The 13,208-nt window shown below is 37.4% G+C and overlaps 3 protein-coding genes across 4 annotated transcripts; all 3 read left to right on the plus strand.

Moving 5' to 3' along the window:
• The first annotated feature begins 1,405 nt into the window (after positions 1–1,405).
• LOC117617318 (triosephosphate isomerase, cytosolic) lies at positions 1,406–4,840 on the plus strand. The gene is made up of 9 exons (XM_034346654.1): positions 1,406–1,646; positions 1,911–1,986; positions 2,203–2,326; positions 2,708–2,792; positions 2,895–3,027; positions 3,147–3,241; positions 3,628–3,706; positions 4,383–4,465; positions 4,583–4,840. The coding sequence occupies exons 1-9, from the start codon at positions 1,608–1,610 to the stop codon at positions 4,631–4,633; spliced, it is 765 nt and encodes a 254-aa protein (XP_034202545.1). The 5' UTR covers positions 1,406–1,607; the 3' UTR covers positions 4,634–4,840.
• Positions 4,841–6,803: 1,963 nt separating this feature from the next.
• On the plus strand, positions 6,804–10,029 carry LOC117617830 (receptor-like cytoplasmic kinase 176). 2 transcript variants are annotated; one of them, XM_034347401.1, is made up of 6 exons: positions 6,804–7,266; positions 7,971–8,257; positions 8,572–8,707; positions 8,837–8,979; positions 9,074–9,197; positions 9,342–10,029. In XM_034347401.1, the coding sequence occupies exons 1-6, from the start codon at positions 7,215–7,217 to the stop codon at positions 9,803–9,805; spliced, it is 1,206 nt and encodes a 401-aa protein (XP_034203292.1). In that variant the 5' UTR covers positions 6,804–7,214; the 3' UTR covers positions 9,806–10,029. The 2 variants fall into 2 exon arrangements, with proteins under 2 accessions (XP_034203292.1, XP_034203293.1); XM_034347402.1 differs by having other exon boundaries at positions 6,806–7,266; positions 7,987–8,257.
• A 1,213-nt stretch (positions 10,030–11,242) lies between these two features.
• LOC117618374 (probable serine/threonine-protein kinase PBL10) lies at positions 11,243–12,772 on the plus strand. The gene is made up of 3 exons (XM_034347956.1): positions 11,243–11,593; positions 11,900–12,035; positions 12,273–12,772. The coding sequence occupies exons 1-3, from the start codon at positions 11,243–11,245 to the stop codon at positions 12,770–12,772; spliced, it is 987 nt and encodes a 328-aa protein (XP_034203847.1).
• The last annotated feature ends 436 nt before the right edge of the window (positions 12,773–13,208 follow it).

Below are 13,208 nucleotides of genomic sequence, written 5' to 3' on the forward strand. Positions count from 1 at the left end.
ATATGTTTAAAAAAAATAGTATAGGATTGCTGAAACCGAGTATAGCCGTGCGACGGTACTATTTTTTAGAAAAATAAAATCACCGAGTATAGCCGGGCGGCTGTACTTTAAAAAAAAAAAAAAAAAACCTCTATCGATTAGGAGCCACGTGTTAAAATAAGTATAGCCGCACGGCGATACTATTTTTTTTATTAAAAAAAAATCATAGTTTAGCCGCATGGCTATACTGTTTAAATACATTTTCTTTAAATGGTATAGCTATTCGGCTACACGTGGCTCCTAGTTACATTAGTTTATACTTCATAGATACTGATTTGCTAATTTCAACATATCCAAAGCAAATATTAATCGACCACTATATAATTTTTTAATATATATAATTTTTATTCGATAATATGTGAGAAAAATAAATCTCCTGCATTAAATTCTCAGTCAAAACGTAATCTCCTAGAATTGAATAGGTTACCCTTTGGCTACTCTATATGTAACATAGGCTATTCTGTTAAGCAAACTCACAAAATGCATAGTTTGCATTTTCTCTGAGAGCTTTGTCGACAAAATACAACAATCAAATAAAATACATGAATTTAAAACTCGACGCATGCGTTTACTAGTAAGCATCACCCAAGCCAAGACCGGTTGATGTAACTAAACACAAAGGCATGTCCTAAAACAGAAAACCCCGCATGCGCATAGTGCTAAATTCAACGCATTACTTAAACAAATTATATATTAAAAAAATATATAAAAAAGTCATTTTTACAAAGAAGAAAAATAATTAACAAACATAATGTTGCAATATGAAATGTCAAGCGTGCACATTGTATGTGGGACGATTATACAAACAAAAGTAATGATACAAAGACTATACTTTCATTATAGTTACTCACAAATAAAATCTTTAGGAGGTCAACGGGGTATAATAGAGTAGAAAAAGTATTAATTTAAAAATTATTGTATCAGGTTTGAACATCTATGAGTCTATGACATTTTAACAGTGAAATGTGCAGTTGTGGGTTAAGTCAGTTAGTCAAAATAGTAAACTCCTTCCGATGCACCTAAATTCGACCCCCCTCACCATACATTAGAGTAGTTTCTCGAACATTGCATTTATAAATAAAAAAAAGAATGTTTTTTTGGCAATTTAATCAAAGAGAGAGTTAACATTTTGCAAGCCCTTAGCCTAGGTTCGATGACCCGTGGCCTTATGTGGTTGGGCCGTGGCCCATATGAATTACTGTGCACTAAAATCCATGGACTGAGCTTCCCTTGACTCCACCTAATCCGCCAATAACCACCCACGTCTTGTGCCACACAGGAACAAGAAAACCCGTGGGCCATCGCACTCACCATTTTTAGACCACATCTCGATAGACGAAAATGCCCCTCATCCATTAAGCATATTCCAGATTCTCCTGGGCCACAACCGTAATTTCGCAGGAAAAAGTAGGCCATAGCACATAGAATCCACTAATAATAATACCCACTCTTGGGCACCAAGAAAAAGCCGCAGTTAAAAACAAGACCCGAAAAGCGAAAATCTCACACACACACACACACACACTCTCTCTCTATCTTGCGATTTCGTGAATATCGAGATAAAAAAAATGGGCAGGAAGTTCTTCGTCGGCGGCAACTGGAAATGCGTGAGTATCCGATTCGCGATATCCTGTTTTCCTTTTTATCTGTTTGGTTGCTGAGAACACCATAGAAACTAATGGAAAAATCAGATTTCGAGTATTTTATTGCCGTCTTAATCAACCGATCTGTTTTATGTTTTTCGTTTTCTGTACCCTCAGCCACTTTTTGATCAACCAAACAGATCCTTGTGTTTTGTTTTCTGATTTGATTTGTGCTTTAAGTTTGATTGAACGAAGTGCTGATTTACTTAAATCTGAATCTGCGTGTAGAATGGAACCTTCGATGAGGTGAAGAAGATTGTGAAGATACTCAATGAGGGACAAGTGCCATCACAAGATGTTGTGGGTGAGTCTGTTCTTCTTCTGATTTGGATTTGATTTGCAAGTTTTTTTTTCTGCTTCAGTGCTCTTGTTTATCTCTATGAGACTGCCTTCAAATCAAAATTTATGCCAATATTCCTGAACTTATGAGATTTACATATTTGTAATTCTTCTATAATGGGTAGTGATCTGTATGAGTTATCAAACTGTTAATTTGTTTTTTGGGTTGTTCTTATTGCAGAGGTTGTGGTGAGCCCACCATATGTGTTTCTTCCAGTGGTGAAGAGTTCGTTGAGGCCTGACTTTCATGTTGCAGCTCAAAACTGCTGGGTCAAGAAGGGTGGTGCCTTCACTGGTGAAGTTAGGTGTGTATGTTTATGATTTACAAGTATGTTTCATTGCGTCAAGATGTCGACATCTAGTTTCAAATTGATACATAGTAAAAAAATATTATGTTTATTACTGATATTTTGTAGAGTTAATGATTTAGGTGCTGTGGTCAAACCCTTAATACTTTAGCAATATTACTGATAAAGGAAAGCTCAGAATATGAGGCTTCTGATCTGATAAAAAAAAGAATGCGACTACAACGAAAGCATAAATCTGCGAAGATGGTTTGTTTTAAACTGGTTGCGACAGGATCACAGGATTTAGTGAGCTAAATACATATAAGTGTATACATCGAATGTGCATTTTATGTCAATCTGGACTTTTCCCTTGTTAAGTTGATTTGTTGTGATATTCAGTGCTGAAATGCTGGTCAATCTGGAGGTTCCTTGGGTCATTCTTGGTCATTCTGAGAGAAGACTTATTTTAGGCGAATCCAATGAGGTACTCTTTCTCTCTCTCTCTCTCTCTCTCTCTCTCTCTCTCGATCAATTTATCATTAGCTATTGCTTAATAGTTTCTCATTCTGCACACATATTGTTTCAGTTTGTTGCCGATAAGGTTGCATATGCACTAGCTCAAGGTTTGAAGGTGATTGCTTGTGTTGGTGAGACTCTTGAGCAGCGAGAATCTGGCTCGACTGTGGAGGTTGTGGCTGCACAAACCAAGGCCATTGCAGGTGCTTTTCAAAATTCCAAGTTCTTGCTTACTGTTAGTGTGAAAGAATGTTTGTTGAGTGTTGTGTAACTGGATTAATTACTTTATGTACTTATTTAATAGATGTTTTTTTCACTGCAGCAAAAGTGTCAGATTGGACCAATGTTGTGTTGGCCTATGAGCCCGTGTGGGCCATTGGAACTGGCAAAGTTGCATCTCCAGCTCAGGCTCAGGAAGTAAGTCATGTCTTTCTGATTCTCTGGATATGGTTTTTTGGTTTTATTTGCTTTAGTTTGAACTGAGAGCTCTTTGTGTATTATATTTAATGTTGAGCAAGATCAAGAATGTTATAATTGGTAAAGTGAAATGAGGATAATTGATGGAAAACAATGGAGAGCAATTCTAAGGATTTTCTGTCTTCAAGATTTCCTAAAACTAAAGTAAAATGAGCTTGAGTGAGCAATTCTTTCTGAATTGTCAACTACCCACCTTTTGTGGTTGGGGTTTCCTAGGTCATATACTCATTATGCATGCTAGTATGTATGTGTGTCTGTATGCATGTATGTTTATCTACATATTTCACCATGCCTGTGTTTCATACGAACTTTTCTCCACACAACAGGTGCATTTTGAATTGAGGAAATGGCTTCAAGCAAACGTAAGTCCTGAAGTTGCTGCAACAACCAGGATCATTTATGGAGGTATCTTTCTACATCTGTACCACCTCATTTTGTTGTTTATCTGCTTGTGGATCCTATCCTTTTCTCAATCTATATTTCTAGTTTCCTTATTTTGTTGACAAATAATTTTGAAGTAAGATTATCTATTTTTTGCTTGATGATGATGAGCTTTTTCTCCCCCTCCTGTTTGGGTTTTTTACTTTCATTTTTTTCACAATCATCAACTTCGTTGTAATCAGAAATAGAGCGAGGCAGGAGGAATAAATGTCTATAGATACTAAATTACTAAGTTGTTACTTTCTGAAAAACTTTATAACTCCCACTAATGCAGCATTCTGACAATTTCCCGTGTCAATGTATACAAGAATGAGTTTGACAAAGGTAAAAAATCAAGACTTATAATACAAGAATGAGTGCTTATTAAAAATTACTTTGACTTTGGGGTGAAAGATCATATGCCAACCTAAGGTCAACAATCCATCGAAATCATTTCAAATTATAAATATATGTTTCTCTTGCCAAGAATCTTGTGCCAATTTTGAGTGATCTATTTTTTGAAAGGAGTCCCCTCAGTTTGCATGGTATTCTATTGACTAAAGTGCACGCTTTTCCTTTGTACATGAAGATAAGCAGGCCACTTATCTTTCTCCTCTGTTGGCTTTTACGTTACTTGGCTTAACTAAATACCTTTTGTCAGGGTCTGTGAATGGTGCAAACAGCAAAGAGCTGGCAGGTCAGCCCGATGTTGACGGATTTTTGGTTGGTGGAGCTTCTCTAAAGGTAATGATCATAGTTTATGCTCATGCTGATCATACGGCCGCTGTGATTTTCTGGTCAAAGAAAGTTTTCTTATTAACCCTTATTTCTTACATGTGTGCCTCTGTGGCCTCTCTCCAGCCTGAGTTTATTGACATTATCAAGTCTGCGGAGGTGAAGAAAAGTGCCTAAAGCGTTGAACCTGATGAGAGTAGTGTGACTTTAGATCTCTTGTCTGGGAGGTGGAGAATCTATTCCGCACAATTTTACAGATACTCTTTTGAGGAAATAATTATGCTTTTTTTCCTCCTTTTTGTATTCCGATCAGCACCTGGATTTGGGTTTTTCTGTATTAATAAATTTTCTTAAGTGCCAAAGCTTTCAAGTATTTTCGGTCAAGAGTTCCAAATTTTCAATATATGGGATCAAAGAAAAGCAAAATCAGTGAAGCTTTGCTTGAAAAGAAAAATAAAAAACACCACAATGGGCTTGAGAGAGCCTTTTGTTCTACCCAGAAAGTACCCATCCAATAAAGCTTTATAATTCCATGCTGTTGGGCCAAAAGGCCAAGGTTGCTTATTCATGCATCTTGGTTTTTTTTTTGGGACAATATTCATACATCTTAGTATTCAATAAAGCTTCTCAAACTTATGACGACACGTATGAAAATTCACGTGTTATAATATAAATAAGTTGGTATCATTATATGGTAGTTTGACGACATAGGTGAATGGATTGATAACGTTATATGTGACACGTGCTGGTGTCACGACCTCTCGGAAAGATTACTTTTACTCCCAACAATGAAGGAGCACCACATCATCCGTCATGATTGCCACCGACTCTGGTGCTCCTGAATATCTTTGTACAATATTTGGAGTTGACTCATGGGGCGCATACGATATGAGAGTGAAACATTTACCATTCTCTCTGTCTTTTGTCGTTGCAATGATCTTTCACAACAAGGATCCAAAAGAAAGGCAAAGATTTGAATGTTGTAATTACAGTGAGTGATGAAAGTGAGAAAAAAAACAAAGGGGCATTTGCCATTGATGAAGGTCGGCGTGGCCTTCATTGACTTTTGTGAGTGCTTACTTTTCCTCTGTCCCTCTCAACCCTAAAGAAGATGGCTCATGGCAGGCCCCCCGTCAAGCCATTTGTCTTACGAGTTGCTCAATTAATATTCTACATGTCACCCCTTTTTTTCTTTTGTGCCAATTGCCTTGAAGAATATTAATATTAGATTAGATTAGCATGAGGGTCAAGGATTACCAAACATAAGCGACTTGAACCAAACTTTATAATCACAATGATATCACAACATATATTTTAACATGTCCTTTGGACCCTTTGGAAAGCCAAACCTTCATGTTATATTTGGGCTGGGAAAAGTCAAATAATGACTGGTCTTCTTGTGTTTTTTTCCTCCTTAAATTCGTTCATTTCCCACTAAGCCTGGAGCAAACTGCTTCAAACAATTGATTGTTTTCAAGGCTCATCGAACGTTATTTTAGTCATGATTGCAGTAAATCTGTCCCTCTCTAATTGTAGAACATTATTCTTTACTAGAAACAAATATGTTTTTTATTTGAAACAATTCATAGGTTATTCTTGGTTACGTACGTGGATGAAACCCGGAAAGTATTTTATGATTATAGAGAAAAAACAAAATAAATAATTGACTGCCTCTTTCTATTTTCCACCCACTTGTTCTGACCTTACGAAATGGGGACTTTTGTATTTGTTAATTTCATTAACTTGTAGACTTTGCCGCATATGTGGATTATTAGCAAACTCTCTTTTATCTCTAATTAAATTTTAAATTAAAACTATAATTAAAGATATATAGAAAATAAAGGGAGAAAGAAGTTGCTGATGTTGGGTAGCTAAGAAAGAGAAACAAGCTGCTGTCACATAACTAAAAGAGAGGTGAAAAAAGATATGAGACAAGCATATGTGTAAGGTTTGCTTTTAATTTTTTTTAATTTTGAACTGAGCTTATAACATATGTAGGTACTTTTTTTAAAAAAAAAAAATTTTGGGTTAGACGGGCACCCAACCTGTCCTGTGCACAGAACTGCCCCTGAGTCCAATAAAAAAGGGTCTTGACTAGCAAACAAGTGGTCTCATATTCGAACTCTCATGACACTTTGATAGTGTATGTTAGAAATTCTCATTCCCTCGTAATTTAGACTATTGTGTATATTTAATAAATAAATGAAAAAAAGCCCAAAACGCACAGCAGCGGTGAGGCCATGCAAAGCTGTCAAACGCATGATGAGTGAGGCAGACAAAGAGCACATAATCTGGATAAGCTTGAACAGTCTATTACAAATTTTCCAAACCTCTCTCTGTTTCTCTCTCTCTATCTACAACTTGCAGATAAAGAAACTCAAATGGGGAGGCCAAGTCAACCCTTTCTCACTTTTGTCCTTCCCGAAGGTCTGATAAAAGAACTTTCCCAGAACCCAAACACCTCACATACCTCCAAATTTCCATGTTCAAAAGCAAATAGCATCCGCCTCTCTCTGATCAACCTTTCTTTGGTTGGTTCACTTTCTAGTATTCAATTGGTGGGTTATGCATGCGGGTGACAGCTAGGTATTTGTAAAAAGGCCCGAGCATTCACACACATTCGGGACATCATCTTTGATTCACGGACCTTGCTCTGCTTTGCTTGATCTGTTCAACTTGTTTACACTTGGGTTTCTATTTCTTCCTCCTCTTTGGCAGTTGGGTTTGGCAACAGGAGTTTTTGGGACGTTTTGTGCTGATGGGTTCCTGCTTCAGTTCAAGAATCAAAGCTGACAGCCATCTTCATAATGGTAATTAAGTTTTAAGATTAATCAACTGTTTTCTGCTTTACAATGCTAATTAAAAGTTTGGGATTTTAATTAAATTTGGTTGGCTTTGATTACTGAAACATGAAGAACTGGAATCTACAGCTGCTCTAGCTAAGCTTGCTGTTTTCTGTTTTGTTTCCATGAAGAACATCATTTGGTTGGGATTTTTGTTTTGATATCTGCCTCTGAACCATTTGCTACTGTTCTATTGAATCCTGCTTCTGGGTTTATATGATTGTTACTGCTCTGATTGCTCATAAATAAGAAAGCTAAAGAAGAATAAGAAGAAAAACTCAAATTTTACTTCTAAGTAATGGTCACACACACTCAAGTTCAACTTTGAATATTCTATTTGTGTTCTGTTTTACTTTCTTCAATTGGAAATGATTGCCTCCCATTTTCCTTAGCGAAGTGGAGGGATATCAAGAGGTTAAGACCTTTTCAAACCAGTACCTTTCTCATTTGAATTTTGTATTATTCTGTAAGATTCATCCAATGAAGCTTGCAGTTAGGATCAATTTTAAATCAGATTTGCATGGACAAACTGGTTTTTATTACACATGATTGTCACGTACTACACCACTTAGAAGGAGATTTGTATTCTTTTTTATATAAGACTGGTATCTGACGTGTCTAGGATTCTTTTGAGCATTATTTACAAGTTATATGGTATTTGACATGTCTAGGATTACATTCAAATAGCAAGGTGTCGTCTGTCTCGGTGCCTTCAACTCCTCGCACGGAGGGTGAGATCTTGCAGTCCTCCAATTTGAAGAGCTTTGCCTTTAATGAACTGAAAACAGCCACCAGGAACTTCCGTCCTGATAGTATGGTGGGTGAAGGTGGTTTTGGTTGTGTCTTTAAGGGGTGGGTTGATGAGAATTCATTGACAGCTGCCAAGCCTGGTACTGGCATGGTTATTGCTGTGAAAAGGCTCAACCAAGAAGGTCTCCAGGGTCACAAGGAATGGCTGGTGAGTGTCACTTCTATCCTTCGTTTGCTTACATGCACTTCTGCAATATCTTGTTGATTTGTTTTTGATACCCTAATCCTAGCATTTGTTCATATTAGTTGAGCATGTTGCAACAAATATTTGAGAATCTTATATACATTGATGATCAGTTACTCAAAGCCCCCCAAGAGGAATAGATGAGAGTAGTTGGAAAAGCTAATATATTGAAACAATCTTAATGAATCTTGCTTCTTAACGTGTTACAAATAGATGATGTAACATGTAATATTTTCAGAGAATAATGTATTTACTTTGTGGCGCCTCTTGAACTCTAGACGGAAATTAACTACCTCGGGCAGCTACATCACGAAAATCTTGTGAGGTTGATTGGTTACTGCTTAGAGGATGACCACCGGATGTTGGTGTATGAATTTATGCCTCGCGGAAGCTTGGATAATCATCTATTTAGAAGTCAGTTATAAACTTCCTTCACTGTTTAGCCATTTGATCTTTTAAACTAAGCAGTACCACTGATAAAGAGATCAAATATTTCAATATGAAGTATAATTAGGGACTTAAAAACTGTTGTTGGTGGAACAGGGGCTTCTTACTTTCAACCACTTTCGTGGAACCTTCGTATGAAGATTGCCCTTGGTGCTGCTAAGGGTCTAGCATTTCTTCACAGTGATGAGGCCAAAGTGATATATCGGGACTTTAAAACTGCTAATATCCTGCTTGATTCAGTAAGTGAAACATTTAACTGTTGAGTTTATGCTTCTAGAAGAGTTATGACAGACTTGCTAACACATCATTTTTTTTTTTTTTGAAAAATAACAGACCTACAATGCCAAACTTTCTGACTTTGGTCTGGCCAAGGATGGGCCAGCAGGTGATAGAAGCCATGTCTCAACTAGGATCATGGGGACATATGGGTATGCAGCTCCAGAGTACTTGGCCACAGGTAACTTTAGTTTTACAGGATCTTATGTACAACTTTAGTTTCACCAGTGCTGCAGTAGCCATGATTTTAAAAAAAAATTGTTAAATATGATCAAGTATGCATGCTTCCTTCTGATCCTTGTTTCATTATTTTTGTTCTTTGAAGGTCATTTAACTGCCAAAAGTGATGTGTATAGTTTTGGGGTTGTTCTGCTCGAAATGTTGTCTGGCAGACGAGCTGTGGACAAAAACCGGCCATCTGGGGAACACAATTTAGTTGAATGGGCCAAGCCTTACCTTGCCAGCAAACGCAAAGTTCTCCAAATCTTTGACGCTCGTATTGAAGGCCAGTACTCTGTGGGTGGAGCTCTCAGAGCAGTTAACCTTGCAATTCGATGCTTAGCAGTAGAACCCAAGTTTAGGCTAAACATGAATGACGTTATAAAAGCATTGGAGCAGCTTCAGGAACCTAGTGACACGGAGGGATCCGGTGTCTCTCAAAACGATCCTCGCCCAAATCCTCACGCCAATTCAAGCCATGTTCCCAAACATCGCAGGAATAGTACCAACGGGATCGACAATGCAACTCCTCCTCATCCCAAGGCATCTGTTCCCCGCAGCCATGCATGAGACATTCACCCTTCATTCATGCTTCACTATTATTTCCATTGGTTCAGAGGAAAATGGAGGGAAATTCAGGCCACGAGGGAGGGAGAAGAAATAGGAAGGGGAACGCGGATGGCATGTATATTGAAATTTGTATCTTGTAATGAGCATGTACTGCTACAGTTGGTTATATTGTATAGTTTCTTTGTTTAGTGAATGTCTTCATGGTTACTTTCCTCTGAAGCATATTTTCTTGATGTGCCTGGAATTTGAGGAACATGAGGTTTCCGGAATTGTCGACATGTTTCTTAGCACTTTGTAGCATATCCTGCTACAGAACAAGAATCTTCTAGTACAGAATTGTTCAATGTTTGAAAAATTGCTAGGCGGTAGGCGGGCGGCTTCTAGAGGGTAATCGGGGCCTAGACGTTTTTTTTAAAAACTTTATAATTATTTTGTACTATAAATTATAAATTTTTACCAAAAATCATGCAAAATAAAAGGATAAAACCTAGGTGTTCTTTAAAGTCAGGAAAAAAAATTATTAAAAAAAAAAAAAAAAAACCCGCCTAGCTCTCAGGCGGCCGATTTTTCGAACACTAACTTGTATAATGTTTATTTTGCACATAGCTCGGGCGTTGTAGCATTTCTGCACTGGGTTCTAGTATTCCATGTTGCCGGTAGTAAATTGTCAGTGCCCTTTTCATTTTGGCTTCAGAGTGAGCTGGGCGTCCGCCTAGGCAGATTTTTCAAACACAATTGTTTCACTACATATAACGTAGCCTGTCATTAGACCTGACAAGAGCACACATACATGAAAAGGTAAGTCATCTAAATATATACAACTTCTGGAGGGATCGCATAAGACATGAAGACATCAGAGATTCAAAACAGAACTAAGAAAGAAAAAAACTTTTCCAGGATTTATGAATGACAATAAACTTGTTTGACTTGGTCGTGAATCAGCTTTAACGACTGGTATCATTTTTCAACAGAGAAAAAAAAAAGGGGGACAAACTGGTAAGGTATTATTTTAAGAAGAAAATCATGGTTATATTAGTTCTTCGTCAACCGTCAACGACCTACTTCTTTACCTCTGTCTCCTCCGCTTTCCAAGAGCTCTCTGTCTCTCCTTCTTGCTCCCTCGTTGATTTGTAAACTTCATCATCATCATTTGTGAGTTTTTCTTTTCATTCGTCAGCCTTACTTTTTGTTTCACTCCAAGTACTGGTTTCTTTCTATATCAAACATACTCATCCATATTTACGGTTTTCTTAATTTTATATCATGATCATCTTTGAATTAAAATTCCCTGGAAAAAAAGAAAAAGAAATCATGGGTTTGATTTGTATGAGTCTTTAGCTTCTGATACTGCTAGCAAGTACTGATTACTTCAGCTTCTGATGGGTTTGGTTGGTTTCAGTTGTTGACAATTTAAATAGTTTCTTAGCAACAGGAACTATGGGTGGTAGGCTTAGCTCGAACGTGAAGAGGCACACTGTGAAAAATGTCACTTTGGCTGTGGACACAGTGGCTGAGACGATTGAGAATGAGACAGTCAAGAGCAACGTGCCATCTGTCTCAGTGCCTTCAGCTGAGGGTGAGATCTTGCAGTCCTCCAATTTGAAGTGCTTCGGCTTCAATGAACTCAAAACAGCCACCAGGAACTTCCGTCCTGATAATATGGTTGGTGCAGGTGGTTTTGGTTTGGTCTTCAAGGGGTGGATTGATGAGAATTCATTAACAGCTGCCAAGTCTATTGCTGTGAAAAGGCTTAACCAAGAAGGTCTCCATGGTCAGAAGGAATGGCTGGTGAGTTTCACTTCTATATGCAGAGTCTATGTTTCATGCTCAAATACACTTTCTCTATCTCTTGTTTATCGTCTTTTTGTATTGAACCTAGCATTTTTTCGTCTTAGTTGACTATGGAACAATGTCAAGCAGTTGGGAAGCTAAAATAAAGTTACTGATGTTCAATTGCTCGAAATGCTCCTGAAGCAAAGAAGGCCAAAATATTGATGTCAAAACAATCTTGTTGGATCTTGCTATGTTGTGCGTGCAGTATTTTCAGAAAAATATTTGATTGATTGACTTTGTGGAGCTTCTCTTGATCTGTAGGCAGAGGTTAACTCCATTGGAAAGCTGCATCACCCAAATCTTGTGAGGTTGATAGGTTACTGCTTACAGGATAGCTGCCGGTTTCTGGCGTATGAATTTATGCCTTGTGGCAGCTTGGATAATCATCTATTTAGAAGTGAGTTATAAACTTCCTTTGCTCTGTAGCCATCTGAACTTTTAAATGAAGCAATAACATGAATCTGGAGCTCGAGTACTTCGATAGCCATCAAGTTCCATCCACTTTTAATTAAAGCCCCCTCTCATCTCTGCCTCTACATCATCTTCATCAGTTCTGCAGTATCCATCATATGATCAAGCATTTATTTATCCCTCCTCCCATCTGATCTTTTGTTCATTTTTTTGTCTTTTGAAGAAGACTTAACACCCGAAGGTGATGTATACAGTTTTGGGGTTGTTCTGCTTGAAATCTTATCCGGCAGACGAGCTTTGGATGCTAACAGGCCATCAGGAAAGCAAGATTTAGTTCAACATTCCCGGTCTGCCAAAAAATGCAAACTTCACCAACTTTTTGATGCTCGGATTGAAGGCCAGTACTCTTCTGATGAAGCTCGCAAAGCATTTAACCTTGCAATGAAATGCCTATCAACACACTCCAAGTTTAGGCCAGATATGAATGAGGTGGTAAAATTATTGGAGCAGCTTCAGTCTTCTAGTGAGATGGAGCGCTTGGCTGCTAGGCATCTCTCAAATCTTACCTTGCCAAAAATTTATGCCAATTCAGGCAATGTATGGTCCCAATCGTCGCCGGGAAAATGTCAATCGGATCAGCTGTGCAACACCCACTTAGGCCATCCGTTTGCCGCAGTATTTGACATGTTTTACGTACTAAATTCGAATCAATTTGTTTTTTAATATAACCGAGTATAGCCGACCGGCTATATTTTTTTAAAAAAATTATTTTTATAAAAAAAAGGGACCCCTAGCGATTAGGTGCCGTGTGTCAAAATAGGTACCACCAGGCAGCTATACTATTTAATTATTTAAATTTAAAAAAAAAAGCACCCTCCTAGTTGCATTAGTTTATACTTTTTTAAATATATATTAGTTTGTTAGTTTCAACATATCTAAAGTAGATATTAATTGGTCGCTATATAATTTTTATTCAGTAATATGTTAGAATTATTTTTATAATACGTTAATTTTGTGTCTTATTGAAAATTGGGGAAAATATTTTTTTTTAAAGGATCTCTATATATATTGTATAGCCGTGCGGCTATACTATTTATTAAAGGTAATTAAAACAAAAAATCCAGTATAGCCGAGCGGCTATACTATTTATTAAAGAAAA

Source organism: Prunus dulcis, chromosome 2, assembly GCF_902201215.1.
Source record: "Prunus dulcis chromosome 2, ALMONDv2, whole genome shotgun sequence".
Lineage (NCBI taxonomy): Eukaryota > Viridiplantae > Streptophyta > Magnoliopsida > Rosales > Rosaceae > Prunus > Prunus dulcis.